Raw genomic sequence first — 18,557 nt, 5'->3', positions numbered from 1 at the left:
ACTCCTCTATCATTTACTCAGTGGTGCATGTGCTGGGGATCTACATCCCCAGCACACAGGAATATCACTGGGGGTGGAGCCGAGGGGCAGGTGAGGGAACTGAGGGAGAGGGAGCCAGTCAAGCGCGGCCAGGGGAGGTCCAGTCAAGTGGCCTATTGAACCATTCACCAGCGCAGCCCAATCAGTGCCTGCCAGCGCAGCCCAATCCGTGCCTGCCAGCGCAGCCCAATCAGTGCCCATGGGATGTAGGGGTCATCTGGTGTGTCAGGATCTGTCTCACCTCAGTCATGATTGAACAACCTCTTTGGGGGGGGGGGGGGGGGGGGCTGATGCCAACTTCCTCCAAGCTGCCTCTGCTCTGTGCTGTGATGCTCTGTCACATCTCCCGCTCTCTCTATCCCCCGAGCCAGCGCCTGACGTTCACTGCCCATAAGTCACCACGCAAGTCACGTCCAGCCGGCCCCTCCCACATGCCCTGGCTGCCTCTGAGTCCTGGGAGGTGGGAGTTGTAGTCCGGCTGCGCTGTTTGGTTCCTCTCACTGCCAGGAGCTTGATTGCGGCCGGACTACAATTCCCATGATCCAGCGCTTCATCTGGCCAGCCAATCAGTATCCGCCACCCCCTCTCCTCTTCCACCAATGATAGGCCGGCTGCCGGACCGTCCGTCTCTTATGTTGAAAAAATAAAGTAACGGGCGGACGGCAGCAGCAAAAACACCCGGCGGGCAGGATAAATGTCCTTGGCGGGCCACACGTGGCCCGCGGGCCTTAGTTTGAGGACCCCTGGCTTAGATCCCCTGTTCACACCTGATCTTTTTTTCAGTTCGTAAAACGCTCATCTCTGAAGTCTCAAAACACCCAACAAGCAAAATCACATTCATTTCAATGCCCCCTGTTCACATATGAGCGTTTTGTCGCCTGAAGCTCAAAAAAGTAGGTGAGCCTCTTTTTTTGGCAGATTACAAGTGTTTTTGTTAGATGTCAATGCCTGCCTCTAAACGCCTGAAAAAACGCCCAGAAAACAGCCTGAAAACAATACGCTCAGGTGTGAATGGAGCATAAGGGTATACTGCTTCCCGTGTCTCTGCTGTAGAGATGGTAGTACCGGGGGGGAGAAAGTAAAGTTATTTCTTCCCAACAACAGGGACACAGCCCGAGAACAATGACTGACAGAGGTTTTAACTATTCCCCTTCTATCTAAAGCAAGAAAAAAAGGAACTAACTAGTTATATGGTCTTTACTGGAAGTCTGATATAGTTTTGCATCCCTTCTCTCGGTTTTCAGTTTTCACAATATTAGTATGAGTCTTTTTCACAGACCTGGATAGTGGCCTCTGTTTGGCTGTGTACTGTACATGGCAGATGTGCATTTCCATAGGGTTTAATAACATTTTCTGGCGGCATGAGGAACTTTTACTACTTGGGCTGAAGAAGCTCTGCTGGGCTGTAAATACTTAAGACAGGCTGATCTCATGTGATTGGGGAAAAAAAGCTACAGCTAAACAATAATAAGTGAAAAGAAAAACTTCAAAACTTAAAATTGATCTTCTGCTGAGCCTTACCAATGGAAAGGAGCGGTGTAGAAAAAAAAAAAAAATGTTCTCTTTCGTTCACCGACAGACAGCGCCATGTCTTCAGACCATTGGGCTTTATGCTGCTCTCCAGGAGTAGGACTAGGCATAAACCTTTTGGTTAGGCCCCTGGGGCAGTCCCAGAGGGTGCACCATCACTTCCTGCTTTAGGACTTCAGTTTTTTTCTGCCTAGCCAGGAGTAAGGACCTGGCTCTCTGCTGGCATCTACGGTCCTGGCATTTTTTCCTTTTTTTAAATGGAATTTTTTACTTTTTCTTTTATTATTTTGTTCCTGCGTGAACTACAATCAACTGTTCCTAAAATCAACAGCCAGACTGGGTGACGCACTGGATATTCTAGATCCTTATGGTCTTCCCAGTCTGGCCTGCGAATGTGACCCAACTCTGTGCTAGGTTGGCCGTGACCTAGCCCCACTGGACGGTGGCTGACCAGCGAGTGAAACACCTCGCAAGGTCGCATAGCCCTGGTCACGACAGCAGTCACAATCAGAGTCACAGTGTACCTCAGGCCACAGCAACCCCATTCCAAAATGGTGCAGTGGACTGCTGGAAGTAGCGCTGCCTGGTGCCGTGGTATGGTGAGTAGTGTCCCCCCTCCTTTCTTACGGAATTGCTGAGGTGGTTGCGGGCCCTCCCTGGGCATGGTAGGCCCTCTCCTTTGTCCTTCCTCCCCCTTGTGTTTTTCCCCTTCTCGATAGCGGGGTTCCCTCTGCGTAGGTCCCCCCCACCCCCTCGGCCCCTTTTGGGGGGCATGGGTGCACTTGGGTAGGGGGGCTTGTCCCGTTTTGGGCCGTGGCAGTAGTGGGTAGGTGCCGCTGTCAGCCCCCCTTTGAGGGTGTCCATAACTGGATGGGGGGGGTCCCCCTGGGGTCTGTGTTTTTCCCTGGGTCCAAGGTCCCGTGCAGCGCCGCGTGGTGCCACCATTTTGCCGTGGATTCTGTATTCCTGGCTTCGGCGGCCATGTTTGTGTGGTCCAGCGGCCCTGTTTTTGGTTTCCCCATAGAGATCATCCTCTTTGCATCGCAGTGTGGCAGACTGTTTGGCGCTCTCCCGCTCGTGTGGTGAGTCTCTGGGGGTACACTTCCTCTTCTGTATTCTGCGCGGGGGTGCGCTGATTCTTGTGGTTTCCCAGCAGTGTGCGGGGGGGGGGGGTCACGTTTTTTTGCAAAAATAAAAAATAAAAAATTTCTACTTTGTGCATGGCTCCGAATAACCCTTTATTGGCCATGGAGCCTCTGGAGCGCGTATCACCACCTGATCCTCTCCTGGAAACTGCGGGACCCTCTGGGTCTCAAGTCTGCCCTAGTGGTCATGACGGCAGCCCTGCACTCACTAGTATCCAAAGTAGATATGACCCTGCAAAGGAGACCTGGCAAGAAGCGCCAACCCCCACATTCACCTGTATCCTCTGCTTCCTCAGATTCTGAGGTGGCTCTGGCGGTCTCGAATGAGAGTTAGCCCACTGGGTCTGCGTCCATGCACGCTGAGTGCTCGAATAGTGAGGATGATTCCTCCGCAGCCGCGCATATAAAAAGCGCTGGTGGAGGCCCAAATTGTGTCAGTGCGGGAAACTTTAAAGTTGGAGGACTCAGCTAATGCAGTTTGGCACCTACAAATCTTCCAAGGTGACTAAGGTGTTTCCCTTTCCTGCCTATTCTGACGAGATTGTCACTAGTCAGTGGGGTTCCCCGAAACTGTATGGTTGGAATACCTAAGCGTTTCGCTAGGCGTTATTCCTTTGAGGAGTCTCTGTTCTGTAGAAACTAACTGTTCCACCGACAGTGGACTCTCAGGTTTCCAGGCTAAATAAGGGCACACTTTTACCGGTGGTGGATTTCCTGTCCTTTAGGGACCCCGTGGACAAGAGAGCTGAGGCTCTGGTCCGGTACCTCTTCACCGTGGCTGGTTCAATTTTGAGACCAGTGTTTGCTATCACCTTGGTATCTCAGGCCTTAACGGAATGGGCAAAGATTTTACGCCAGGATCTGGAAGAGAGTAGAGCTGCACGATTCTGGCCGATTTTTTAGCTTGGAATACAGATCACGATTCTCTCACGATTCTCTGTGTAACAAAAAAAAATTGGGATAACTTTACTGTTACGTTTTTTTTTTTTTTTATTCATTAAAGTCTATTAATTGCGTTTGAAAGACTGCTGCGCAAATACAGTGTGACATAAAATATTACAACAATCGCCATTTTATTCTGTAGGGTCTCTGCTAAAAAAATATATAAAATGTTTGGGGGTTCTAAGTACTTTTCTAGCAAAAAAAAAAAATGATTTTAACTTGCAAGCAACAAGTGTCAGAGAAAGGTCTAGTCTTTAAGAGGTTAAACTTCCTTTCTCCCTGGCAGAGGGAAGGAAAAGAAACAATGTAATCATTTTTGTTTATAGTTACTGGGAGACTTTGCTGATAGGCGTTTGCCAGGAGGCTTTTTTTTTTTTTCCCACAGCTGTTCTCTCTGCTATGCAGCTATGCAAAGAATCGAGCATATTTCAGGTTTAGATCTTCAGGGAGGGTGAATCGAGATCGTGATTTTCATACGATTAATCGTGCAGCTCTAGAAGAGAGTCAACACCCTCTGAAGCTGGCGGATCAGTTGATTCAGGGGTTACAGTATATTTGTGATGCATCCAAGGATGCGGCCCCTTTGGCCAGCAGGGTTTCTGTGACGGCGGTGATCCTTTGCCGCATGATTTGATTGAAGTACTGGCCGGCCGACCAGGCTTCTAAAAAGGTGCTGACTGATCTTTCTTTTGTAGGTGACTGTTTGTTCGGTGCCTCTATGGAAGAGATCATTAAGGGTTTTATGGGAGGTAAGAGGACATTACTTCCACAGGTTGCTAGGGGCAAGGAACCTTGTCGTAAACGTGGTTCTTTCTTCTCAGATCCTGGAATGGCAAGTCCAAAGTGGGCACTTCTGGTTCCGCGGGCAAGTCTTCACCAGCCTGAAGGGGTGCCCTCATCCGCATCTGGGGTGGGGGGACATCTTCGTCTTTTTCCAGATCAGTGGAAATTGCTCATTCAGGACGAATTGGTCCATGAGCTGATTCGGTGCAGTTAAAAGATCGGGTTTCGGTCCTTGCCTCTGGCAAGGTTCTTTCCTTTCAACTTACGCCTGTCTTACAAGTGGCTACAGGGCCTCTACTGGGCAGTGCAGGACCTGTTAGCACAAGGAGTTATTGTGCCGGTTCCAGGAGCGGAACTGTTTCACGGTTTTTATTCAAACTGTTTACAGTTCCCAGGAAGGAAGACAAGTTTCGTCCGATCTTGGATCTCAAGGCTCTGAACCGCTTTGTGTGGGTTCAGAAATTTTGGATGGAGGCCATCTGCACGGTAGTAGCTTTCCTTCATCAAGGATATCTTCTGGCTCCCATTGATTTCAAGGATGCTTACGTTCATATTCCAATTTATATCAGGCATCAGCGTTTTCTTCCTCAACAGGAAGGTGCAGAGATTTAAGCCTTTCCTCCAGTACAACTTCAGTCGGGACTGCTATGCAGAATCGAGGTAAAAGAGATTCCAGTCATTCTGGTCGCACCAGACTGGCCTCTCCGGTCTTCGTACACAGGCCTGCTAAGGCTGGTAGCAGACATCCCTAGGAAACTTCCTCTCAGGGAAGAGTTTCTGTCTCCGGGACCAATCTTCCATCCTGCTTTACAGTCGCTGGCTTTAACGGCCTGGCTATCGAAAACCAGGTGCTGAAGGACAGAGGGCTGTCGGATTTGGTGATTCCTTCATTGCTAAAAGCTAGGAAATCCACTTCTAGGATGGTTTATCATAGAGTTTGGAAGGCGTACATTACTTGGTGTGAGTCTCGGGAGGGTTTCTCTCCGCTCGTTTTCTGTGTCTCGCCTGTTGGAGTTTCTACAATTAGGTGTAGATTAACATTTGGCTCTGAGAACCAACAAGGGCCAGATTTCCGCCTTTGCTATATTTTTCCAAAGGCCAGTGGCTGCGAAGTCCTTGGTTCACACTTTTGTGCAGGGAGTTCACCATCTGGCTTCTCTGGTGCGATCCCTGGTGCCTCTGTGGAATCTCATTTTGATACTGTGGGTGCTTCAAAAGCCTCCCTTTGAAAATGTTCCAGAACTTCCTCTGCTCGCAGAAGGTGGCTTTGTTAGTAGCTATTCCACACGTCTGGTGTCAGAGTTGGCTGCATTGTCCTGTCGGTCACCTTTCCTGGTGATTTATAGGGACAAAGTGGTGTTGTGACCCTGTCGGGCGTTCCTTCTTAAGGTTGTCTCAAGGTTTCATTTGAATGAGGATATTGTGTTACCATCCCTTTGTCCTAAGCTGAAACATCCTAAAAAAATTGTCTTACATTCCTTGGATGTGGGAAGGGCAATTCGAGTGTACCTGGCGGGGACTGAACCAATTTGGAAATCCGATTCTTTTTGTTCCTATGGATGGACCTCGTAAGGGACAGGCCGTGTCTGCTGCGACCATTTCCAAGTGGATCAGGCAGTTGGTGGTGCAGGCCTATTCCATTAAGGGTCAGGTTCCTCCTTTCCCTGCCAAGACGCATTCTACGAGGGAGCTTAGGGCCTCCTGGGCCTTCCGTCATTGGGCGTCAGTGGTTCAGGTGTGCAAGGCGGCTATGTGGTCACCTGTACACACATTCCGTTTTATAAGGTGGATGTACTTGTATCTTCATATGCAGCGTTTGACCGCAAAGTTTTGCAGGCTGCGATTGCAGAAGCTTCAGCTTCTTGAGGGTGTAATTTTTTTCCTGGTAGTGAGCTCCTGTTATTAGTTGAGCTCCTGTTTTTACCTGGTTGGTTATGTTTAGCCTTGTTGGGAACTCTGCGTATTGCTGTTTTTTTTTTTTTTTTTTTCCCACTCCTCATATTGACACTGCTTTGGGACATCCCAATGGTCTGAAGATATGAAGCTGTATCCATCAGTGAACGAAAGAGAGAACTGGATTTTCGTCTTACTGTAAAATCCTTTTCTCTGAGGCTCACTGATGGACACAGCACCCCGCCCCTCTGTTGGGTTGTGTTATATGTTCTTCTGACACTGCTTGTTACAAACTGAAGTCCTACAGCAGGAAGTGATGGTATACCCTCTGGGACTACCCAGGAGGCGTAACCAAAAAAGGTTTCCGCCTAGTCCTACTCCTGAAGAGAGTGCAGCATAAAGCCCAATGGTCTGAAGACATGGAGCTGTGTCCGTCAGTGAACCTCAGAGAAAAGGATTTTAGGGTAAGACGAAAATCCCGTTTTTTTTTTTTTTTTTCAACTTTATTGAAAGTGACAGAGAATCCAAACTTCATTAAACTTTTATCTTGAGAAAAAATGCAGCATTCTTATGGAATGCATACAACCGTACATGTAGGACACATAGAGAACAGTTGTCTTCTATGTGCCCTTGCGTTGAGACTGCATTGATCAATGCAGCTAAATGCACAAGATTTGATCAAAAAAAAACTTTAAACTGTCTGCTGGCTGCGGCAGCATTGATGTTCGCTGCCTCTCCTACCTAAGTTTAGTATCTCACAAAAGTATAACCCTAAATTCTGTTTATACACAAAATTGCCGTGCAATATAGGCCCTTACCCCTGTTAAGGACTAATGAAAAAACATTGGGATAGAAAAGGCGGGGCTTTGCGGGCCAGTGGGAGTAGAAGGATCAGAGACCAAACTGATTATAAAACCAAAAATACATTTTATTGATATATAAAGAAAATAAAAAACACGCATGGGCTACCATGCATGTATGATTGCAACAAACTAACATACAAATAAAATCAAAACATATAAAGTCACTGTTGGTATAGAAACATATCCCGTAAAGGGATTTAAGCCAAAAGACAAAGCCTGTATAAGGTGGAAGATGGGTCTCAAGCTGGATTCGGTCACGGTAGGTCCCCAGCAAGCCGACGCGTTTCGCTCAAGGCTTCCTCAGGGCCTGAGAGACCATAACAGACCGATGTTTCCTTCTTAGCAGTGACCCGTGTTAAGCGACAGGGCTGCAGCGATACATATGCCGTTGGGAAGGTATTGCTTCCATATTCACCATACAAAATCTAAAATAGACCTCAAAGATATATTTTTCTTGCACCGAGTCCGATATACTGGGTCCCGACTGAGTCATCAAAGTCAAGGCTTCTGGGGATAGTTCCACTGTAGCCTCTTGGGGTAGAGTCACCCCTCAGCAGGTGGATGTCCTCTTCCTGATTTATTCGTCCTTATATGCACCTTCACTCCCAGATACAATAAATCTAGTATTTATATTACAATAATTACGATAATTATAATCCGGGAGCCAGGCACCTTTCTCTGTGCACTTGGTAAGAAGTATATCCTCAGGATACGGGTCAAATATGACGACCGCGTTGACCTCTCCTCAGACTGAAAAAGTATTACAGGCAGGAAACAAGGACTTATACAAACATATATTCCAGTTATATGGACCCAAGGTCCTGGGCTATCCAAGCCCTCTGTATCGTGTGCACTGCATCACCTGCCTAAATTCTGTTGAGAAGAGGGACATCGCCTTATCTGTACTCAAATATTCAGCCAACTCCCACAAGCTTGCCTGAAGTAGGACATTTATCAAAATTGCTATTCGAAATAGAGAAGCCTGATTTAGGGAAATTCACAATTGCAAATTCACCTGCTTGATGATTACATGTGAGAACCCCAGCGCAGGTTCCCGTGATTAGCTATGGGAGGCTGCTTGCACCCGCTGCTAATCGAATCCTCTTCCATATAATCACTCATGCAGCAATCGCATGTCAGTAACTTGCAACTAAACACCCTGGGGTTCTCACATGTAATCACCGAGCAGGGATATTCGCCAGTGTGAATGCACCCTAATGCTCTTCGCAATATACATTTGTTATAGTGTGTATTATACTGAAGCTGCATATTACTAATTGTACTCTTTGTACTGGCAGGATCTAATGAGACAGTTCCTCTCGGGCCTTGAATTCCTACATTTGAACTGTATTGTGCATCGTGATCTTAAGCCAGAAAACATTCTAGTGACCAGCTGTGGACAACTCAAACTAGCGGATTTTGGCCTTGCACGAATCTACAGCTGTCAGATGGCCCTCACCCCTGTGGTAAGCATTTACTGTAAATGTACCATAGCACTTTGTTTAGTAGATGAGGTAATGCAGCTGCACAGAAAACTTGCAGCCATAGTTGTCAGGATTGTCAAACCGAATTTGGAGATAATTTAAGGTTTGTATAAATTACATGGTTCTGGCACCTCCAGCACTAAATGTATATGCCAAGGGGTGCTGGGATGTGCTGTGGGTTGATGCTGGCTACTGGGGACTCTATTGTCACTGGGGTGATCTAATGTTGCTTGGGTCTCTACTGCTGCTAGTGGGGGGATCTATTGTTTCTGAGGGGTCCATTGTTGATGGGATAGATTTACTGTCGATGAAGGGGTCTATTGTTGCTGGCTGCTGGGGAGTCTATTGATGCTGGATACTGTAGGATCTAATGTTGCTTCGGGTATTTTCTTGTGGGCGGAATGTATTTCTTCTGGAAGGGATCTATTGTTGCTGAGGAGTACTGTTGTTGCTGGGAGAGGATCTATTCTTGCTGGGCTGGGATCTATTCTTGCTGGCTGCAGGGGACCTATTTTACTGCCTTTCAATAGCAAACCCCATACTATTTAGCACCAAATAATGATACTTCTCTGTATTTTTTACGTAAAGTTGGGGACCATGGGAAGGTGCTCAGAGGTGGGTAGGGGACTGAGACATGGGGTCACTCAGCACAGGGGAGTACCTGCACCTATCCTGAGAAAAAGACATGCCTTTTAATGCCTAAAATCATAAAGTGATCATTTCTATATAGAGCAACATCTGAAAGCATTTGTGCACAAGATAAAAGCGCAGAGGAATTTCTAAAAGGTATCTCCAGAGATACTTTACTTGAGAACATCTCATGTGGCTTCTGCAAGTGACATATGAACTGGGTTTTAAAGTGTGCATATTTCAACTACTTTTGGATTGGAAGGTTTTACCCCCATAATGACCAGGCCATTTTTTGCGAAACGGCACTGCGTTACTTTAACTGACAATTGTGCCGTCGTGCAACACTGTACCCAAATAAAATTGATCTCCTTTTTTCCCCACAAATAGCTTTCTTTTGGCGGTATTTGATCACCTCTGCGATTTTTTATTTATTTTTAATTTTTTGCGCTATAATCAAAGAGCGACAATTCTGAAAAAAAACAATATTTTCTCTATCGTTCATCGACAGACGCAGTTCTTCCTATTCATAAACTCATTGGATTATGCTCCTCCTTCTAGGGATAGACACTAGGCGGAAAAAAAATTGTCCATACCTATGAGGGCTGTCCCATCAGGCATAACATCTCAGGCTCTGCTATTCTCAAACAGTTTGTTCTGCCTAGTGTCAGGGATAGGACCTAGCTCCCTGCTGGGACTTCGGTCTTAGCTCTAACAGGGAAAGTTTGTGATTTTTTTTTTTTTTTTTTTTTTAACTGGTTAGTTCCTGAGGACCAAGATCTAGAGGAACTACAAGCAACAGCCAGCTGGTATTCACACTGGATAATCTAGATCTTTAAGGTCTCCCAGCCTGGCCATCGAGCATGAGCAGGTTATAGTCCAGAACTAGGCCTCACCACGACAGGATGGGGACGAGCCTGCAAGTGGATCGCCTCCCCGGGACGCAAACGACCTGGAACACCTTGAGTCGCAGCTTCCCCTTGGCCAACAGAACCCCCATCCTGGGTGGGAGGTGATCTGTTTCGGAGTGGCGCCCACCTTGTACCGTGGTATGGTGAGTAATATGTCCCCCAAAACTCCCTGGAATGGTCGAACCTTAGGGGCTCCCTCGGTTCCCTGGCACCCTTTTGGGATATACCCCTCCTCCCCTAGCAGGTTTTTACCGTGGGGGGCAGTAATAATGCGGGCGCTTATTTGAGGGGGGTGAATCCCTGATTAGGGACCCTTTTAATGCCTTCTATTCCGGGACCCTCCCTGGGGGCCGCCATTTTTGCTTTTGTTCATGATCTTTGTGTTCCCATTCATTTTCATGGGCAGCCATTTTATGTATTTCCCCATTGAGAATGTATTGCGGCCATTTTCTTGAGGTCCATGGGCTGGACAGACATGCAGCAGGCTTTTTTCATGATCGAGGCAGAGCTTCTTCCTCTTCCTGTGCAGCTCAGTGTTACTTTCATTTTCTACACTGATCAGAATGGACGTTATTCTCTGGTAAAATTTTCTGGGGGCTCCCTGTAGGTTTTGCCTCCCTCCTGTTCTGCTATTATTCTATATATAATATACTAATCAGGGTTGGGGGTCCGCAGTATTAGCGTTGGGACCACGTTTTTTGCGTTCTTAAAGGGACATACACAAAAAATTATTTTTTTGCAAAATGGAGTCCCAGGATAAAATTTCACCTGCAGACCCCCTGAAAACTACTGCGGGACCCTCTGGTTCACAGTTGCAGCCAGAAATAGCAGTTTTTTTTGCAAAGCCTGATGTCAAAAGTGGAATTTATCTGTTCTGGTGTTGCCAGCCGCAAACGTCCTCCGCTCCCTCATCTCCATCTGCAGGGTCCTCGGACTCTGAGATAGATATGGTCCCCGCAGACACAGACAACCTTGAGGAGTCAGTGTCTACGCATTCTGACGGTGAAGAGGACCTCATCAGCCGCCACACGAGAACGCGCATTGGTGGAAGCCCTGATAGTTTCCGTGCGGGAAACTTTAAAAATGGCTGATGAACCCACAATGCCGAGTACGCAAGTGTCTTTTGGCTCCCGCAAATCCCAGAAGTCAAGCAAGGTGTTCCCTTGTCCAGAATTTTGGATTTTCCGGTGGCCAGGTTGAATAAAGCAACTCTGGTACCGGTGGAAGAGTCTCGAACGTTTGCGGATCTCGTGGATAGACTGGTGGAATCCTTGTCCCACCATTTACACGTGGTAGCAGGTCACATGTTGAAGTCTACCTTTGTGAACGTTCTGGTAGTGCAGACTGCTACTGAATGGGTGAAGTTACTCAAAGTAACTTGGAAGCTTAACTGCTCCCCCCCTGCAGTGCTGAAATTGAAGGACCAGTTCTCTCAAGCCCTGGTGTTCATGTGATACATCCCTGGATGTAGCCTCATTAGTGGCCAGGGCAGTGGGGATTGCTATTAGGCGCGTGGTGTGGCTAAAGAGCTGGTCTGCTTACCAAGTTTCCAAAAAGCCCTTGACTGATCTTCCTTTCACAGGTGAGAGGCTGTTTGGATCCTATCTGGATGAGTTGATCAAAGGCCTCACTGGGGGCAAGAGTACTCTTCTTCCTCAATCCTCTAAGGTCAAGGCACCACATGTTATACGGGGGTCTTCTTTTGCTGCTCGTAGGTGGCCAGTTCCTCCGGGTTGCAAGTGACGGTACTGCAGTTCGGGTCTTCTGGGGGTTTCCGAGAAGACTTGCTCACGTAAATTGGAGACAGACCAGGCTGGATTTGCAGATGAATCTTCGTCTGCGTGATGGGACGCCCTCACCTTTTTTCTGGGGTGGGGGGACATTCTTTCTGGAGCCGGGTTCCTCTCAATTACGCTTTATAGGGGATTCCGCTTTGGTGAGGGTCTTCCCTCGCTCGGACAAGCTGCTTAAGTTACAGGGCACTATCCAGTTTCTGTTGGCAGTCTGTCTTTTCTGCAAAATTGCAGAGGCTCAGGGCAATACGGTTTGGTATGAGCCATTGGGCAACTCATCTGCAAGATTGTCCTGTCCGGATTCAATTGGCCTATGCCACGACTGTGGCTTATTGTGTTTACCAAGGGGGCACCAAGTGTGTCTTTGCGCCCCGGGAGTAGTTCCCTCACCGGAGGCTTTTTCATCTCCTGTTTGTCCGGAGGGGGACAACCGAGTTCAATTTATTTGTTTCTTGCCTCACGTAGACGGTTCAGAGGTTCGTAGCCAGGTCTCAGGATCCTCTGACTGACGCCAAAGATGCGCTGAGTTACGCATTCCATACTTTGAATCTCCTGCCGAGACTTTTACGCAGGATAAGGGGGATGGAGTTAAGGTCATTCTGGTGGAGCCAGACTGGCCTCGCCGGTCTTGGTACGCAGATCTGGTAAGGTCTCGCATCTCGCCGATGCTCCTTGGAGACTTTCTCTGTGGGAAGATCTGCTGTCTCAATGCCTAATCTTTCATCCTGCCTTACAGTCGCTGGCTTTAATGGCATGGCTGTTGAAAGCCAGGTGTTAAGAAATAGAGGTCTTCCTGTCTTTGTGATTTTGACGCAATTGAAGGCCAGGAAGTCGTCCCCCAGGAAGATCTATCATCGTACGTGGAAAGCGTACATTTCATGGTGTTATCTATTCTTCATGCCTCCTTTTGAAAGACTTCGGGGGCTTTCACTGCGGTCCTTGTCTCAGAAGGTTGCCTTCTTGGTGGCTATCATGGCGTCGCCTTGTCGATCACATTATCTGGTGGTACATAGAGATAAGGTGGTACATTAACCTAATCAGTCGTTCCTTCCTAAGGTGGTTTCTGAATGAAGACATTGTATTGCCTTCACTTTGTCCTAAACCTCAGCAAATCTGGCGCTCCTTTTGTCCTTTTTGATGGACCTCGTAAGGATATGGCTGCGTCTACTGTGACCATTTCCAGATGGATCAGGCAGACGGTGGTACAAGCCTATTCACTGAAGGGTCAGGTTCCTCCTTTCCCTGTGAAGGCTCACTCTACGAGAGCGCAGATTTGTCTCTTAGGCTTTTCGCTATCCGATGTCGGTGTTACAAGTTTGCAAGGTGGCAACTTGTTCGTCTGTGCATATGTTCACTATATTCTACAAGGTAGATGTGTTGGCATCCGTGGATGCTTCTTTTGGCCGCAAGTTTTGCAGGCTGCAGTTTAAAAGAGAATTCCGTTTGTTTCTCTTTGAGGGTTCCATTGTTTCCGGGTGAGCTCCAGTTGTTCCTGATTGATCTGTATTTTACTTGGTTGGCTACTTTAGCCATTGGGAAATTCAGTTTTTTGTTTCTGTATTGTTCCCATCCCTCATGATATACTGTTTTGGGACATCCCTATGATTCTATGAATAGGAAGAGCTGCGTCTGTTGATGGACGATGGAGAACTGGATTTTTATTGTAAAATCCTTTTCTCTAAAGTTCGACAGATGCAGCACCCGCCCCTCTTTCTGAGTAATGTTTTTTTTTTCTGACACTGCTTGCAAACAAACTGTTTGAGAATAGTAGAGCCTGAGGGGTTATGCCTGCTGGGACAGCCCCCATAGGCGTGGACAAGTTTTTTTCCGCCTAGTGTCTATCCCTAGGAGGAGCATAACCCTATGTGTGTGAATACGAAGAGCTGCGTCTGTCGATAAACTTCAGAGAAAAGGATTCTACGGTAAGCTCTTACAAAAATCCAGTTTTTTTACTTTCTACTTTAAAACATTCCCAATAAAAAAAAATTAAAAATCAAATGTTTTCATCATTTTAGCCCAGTATGTATTCTGCTACATATTTTTGGTAAAAAAAAAAGTGTATACTGATTGGTTTGCACAAAAGTTATCTTGAAAAGAAGAAAGATCCGCGCTTAGGATAAACTATCTATAAAATAGTGCGTAAAATTTCTATAAATAAAACACTAATGGCTGCTGCCCACTCCAAAAGATGCACCCCCAATGGGGGAGCGTCAGGTGTAAATGTCAAAAAGGGGAGTGATTGGCGCTGCCAGGAAGTTAGGTTAATGGGAAATCTGGGTTAGGCTCCTATAGTTCAAGACCAAGTTCAACACATGCAAATGCACATAGAATGTATGTGGGAATGAGAACTATATAAGTAATAGGATATAAAAACACAATGGGTGTGTAATATGTGTGTAAAATTAACACTATGTGCTGATCCCAAATCAATAAATAAATAAATGTGTTCAATACCTAAAAGGCTAATTGAGACTCAACATAAATATGCAAATATATGTAAATGTAGGTATAAAAATATAAAAGCATATAAAGATAGTATTAATAAATTATGGTGATATAGAGAGTTAGTGTGCAAAGGTGCTAAAAAATAAATATTGTAGTGCACTAATCAAACTAAATAAGGTGCATTCCGAATAGTCATAACCGTCTATTCAATAAAGTGCAACTGCATACTCATAAGCAATGAAAATAAATAAGTGGGTGAACTATGTGCATCCCACACTGGTGACAATATAAACACTAGTAAATAAATAAGTGCAGCCGTGCAAATAACTATATAAATTATGAAAGTGAGAACCATATAAATTCAAAGGCTCAAAAAGCAGGCTCTGTGTATTTTAAAATTGTCCAAAAATAGTGCAATCAGAGTTGGTACAGAAATCATAAAGTTCTATAGTCCATATAAGGATGGAGTAAGGTGCTCTTTTTTTCTATGAAGCCGGGAGTGCAGTGAGTGATTGGAAGATAGGGTGCTCCCCCTCTCCTGGGGTCCTGTGCTTACCGGATGTCCGTACCCCTACAGGGGTAAATGGCGGGTCGATAACAGGGATCGCTCCCATACACCGGCAATCTGGTTCCGTCCTATCCTTCCTATTACCACTCGTATCCACTCCTTGCTCCGGTACACATAGGGGTTAAAGCATCAGGGAGAGAGCTCCAGTACAATTCCCGGGTATATGAAAAAGGGGAAAAACAGAAGCCTCCGATAGTGCAGGATTGCCTTTAAAACTTTTATTTAGATTCCAAAAAAGACATGTACTCACATAAAATCCAGATGACGTCAGTGTGACGAAACGCGTCGAGAACGTGACCACATCACTTCCGTCTGAACAATCCCGAGGCTAGGAACGCACGCTGATCCCAGGCGAGCACCGCGAACGAGGTAGTTGCGGACCCTATGCCATACGGATGCGCTGCATGTTGATTTTATGTGAGTACATGTCTTTTTTGGAATCTAAATAAAAGTTTTAAAGGCAATCCTGCACTATCGGAGGCTTCTGTTTTTCCCCTTTTTCATATACCCGGGAATTGTACTGGAGCTCTCTCCCTGATGCTTTAACCCCTATGTGTACCGGAGCAAGGAGTGGATACGAGTGGTAATAGGAAGGATAGGACGGAACCAGATTGCCGGTGTATGGGAGCGATCCCTGTTATCGACCCGCCATTTACCCCTGTAGGGGTACGGACATCCGGTAAGCACAGGACCCCAGGAGAGGGGGAGCACCCTATCTTCCAATCACTCACTGCACTCCCGGCTTCATAGAAAAAAAGAGCACCTTACTCCATCCTTATATGGACTATAGAACTTTATGATTTCTGTACCAACTCTGATTGCACTATTTTTGGACAATTTTAAAATACACAGAGCCTGCTTTTTGAGCCTTTGAATTTATATGGTTCTCACTTTCATAATTTATATAGTTATTTGCACGGCTGCACTTATTTATTTACTAGTGTTTATATTGTCACCAGTGTGGGATGCACATAGTTCACCCACTTATTTATTTTCATTGCTTATGAGTATGCAGTTGCACTTTATTGAATAGACTGTTATGACTATTCGGAATGCACCTTATTTAGTTTGATTAGTGCACTATATTTATTTTTTAGCACCTTTGCACACTAACTCTCTATCACCATAATTTATTAATACTATCTTTATATGCTTTTATATTTTTATACCTACATTTACATATATTTGCATATTTATGTTGAGTCTCAATAAGCCTTTTAGGTATTGAACACATTTATTTATTTATTGATTTGGGATCAGCACATAGTGTTAATTTTACACACATATTACACACCCATTGTGTTTTTATATCCTATTACTTATATAGTTCTCATTCCCACATACATTCTATGTGCATTTGCATGTGTTGAACTTGGTCTTGAACTATAGGAGCCTAACCCAGATTTCCCATTAACCTAACTTCCTGGCAGCGCCAATCACTCCCCTTTTTGACATTTACAAAAGTTATCTTGTCTACGAACTAGGGGAAAGATTTATGTCCTTTTTTATTTATTTATTTTTATCTAGTAATGACAGCGATCATTGATTTTTAGGGGGATTGCAGCAGACAGATCAGACATTTTTGACACTTTTGGGGAACCAGTGACATTACTACAGTAATCAGTGCTAAAATAATGCACTGTTACTGTACTAATGACTTTGGCAGGGAAGGGGTTAACAGCAGGGGTGATCAAAGGGTTAAATGTCTCCCTAGGAGGTGCTTTCTAACTTTGTGGGGGGTGGGCTTGCTGGATGAACACAGAGACCTTTGTTCCTAAATAGGAGGAACACAGGATCCCTGTGTTCATTACTGACAGAACAGCGGTCTGCCGTGTTTTCATCGGCAGGCCGCCATTCTGTCTCCACGGGGAGCCATTGCGGCTGCTGGACCCACTGATTGGCTCCCCCTGTGGCCAATCGGCATTTACGTGCCCCCTCTAGCTGTCCTGCGAAACGACGTACAGGTACGCCGTTTCACGGGACAGAGCTGACCTGCTGCAGTATAAGTACGGCGGCTGGTTGGTAAGTGGTTAAAGAAGAACTATAGGCACTCATTTTTTATTTTTTTTTTCCATTTTGGATAGAGGGAGGGTTTTTAACCCATGTCAGATTTTTTTTTTTTTTTTTTTTTTTGTGGAGAGGGATTAGGACCCCTGTCGGGTTTTTATTGTGGTCTGTGGCCCCAGACTAACCCTCTCCAATACCATTATTGGATTTAAATGCTTTACATGTATAAATATATTGTATAGGTACTGGAAAATAATTTTTTAAGCATAATTTGTACATGCACAATTTGCTCAATTTTTATAAATGTTATTTATTTATATATATGAATTTATCACTGCACAGGGTCTTATTTGTCAGGTATAAGACCATACACTATCTTTTGATATTTGCATGTATTTATTATATTATATTCAAGCAGCGCCAACACCCACTTTCTTTTAGTACACTTCACCTTATTGAATAACCTCCTTTGTGCATACTAATGTCCTGTCAAGTCACTAAATCGCTCCTCTGCAAAAAATTTCTGGGGATTTTTACACTGAAAAAAAAAATGTAAATTTTGATTAGAAGCTTTCAAAATGAATTTGTTTGGTTTTCACCCACCCACATTATTTTCTCAAGCATAGTTTTTGTTGAGGTTTTTTGGGAGTTTTTTTCGGTTTTATGTCTGCTGATTTATAATGCTTTATAAATGGGTGGCATTTGTTATAAAGTTGTAGCTTTTCCAGTCAAAAATCCCCAACATTCTTCTCAAAGAATAGGGTGTTGGTGCCTGTTTATCATTTTCTATATTTATTAGGCTCCATAGCAACATATTACACAATACTGCTGATTGAATCGGCTTTGGGCCAGTGTCAATGGGCAAATGTACTTTCTGCTTAAAGTGGCACTTCACTGCCTAAGTTTTGATAGGTAGTCACTCCTAGGCGATCCAAGCGCAAGTTTGGCTTCCCCTTTCATTTCCCACAGCCTTCTGGCATGCTACACAGGTCTCTGGAGGCTATGGGACCATTCACAAAGTGAGAAGTGGGAAGCCAGTTGTGAAGCTGCAAGGAATCACAGCCGGCTTCCCAAAGTAAGCATGCTGGGGACCCGAAGAATGGAGAAGAACCGGCTCCGGTGTGGACGAAGCTGGATCCCTTGATGGGTAAATGTCTAACAGGTACAGCTGTGCTCATAAGTTTACATACCCTGGCAAAATGTATGATTTCTTGGCCATTTTTCAGAGAAAATGAATGAGAACGCAAAAACGTTTCTTTTACTCATGATTAGTATTTGGCTAAAACCATTTATTATCAATCAATGGTGTTTACTCTTTTTAAATAATATTGACAATGACAACAGAAACTACCCAAATTACCCTGATCAAAAGTTTACACACCCTGATGATTTTTACCTGATAACATGCACACAAGTTGCGACAAAGGGGTTTGAATGGCTTTTAAAGGTAACCATCCTCACCTGTGATCTGCTTGTAATTAGTGTGTGTATGAAAGGTCAATGAGTTTCTGGACTCCTGACAGACCC

The 18,557-nt window shown here is 45.3% G+C and overlaps 1 protein-coding gene across 1 annotated transcript in view; it reads left to right on the top strand.

Moving 5' to 3' along the window:
• The window catches only part of CDK4 (cyclin dependent kinase 4), a 108,172-nt gene that overhangs the window by 59,373 nt on the left and 30,242 nt on the right, over positions 1-18,557 (top strand). Inside the window, exon 3 of the mRNA XM_082244608.1 lies at positions 8,494-8,661. Coding sequence (XP_082100734.1) covers positions 8,494-8,661 — 168 coding nt within the window. The remainder of the gene's footprint in view (positions 1-8,493; positions 8,662-18,557) is intronic.

Source organism: Pelophylax lessonae, assembly GCF_965119305.1.
Source record: "Pelophylax lessonae genome assembly, chromosome: 2".
NCBI lineage: Eukaryota > Metazoa > Chordata > Amphibia > Anura > Ranidae > Pelophylax > Pelophylax lessonae.
The sequence above is the reverse complement of the archived record's forward strand: the minus strand, read 5'-3'. Positions and strand labels throughout refer to the sequence as shown.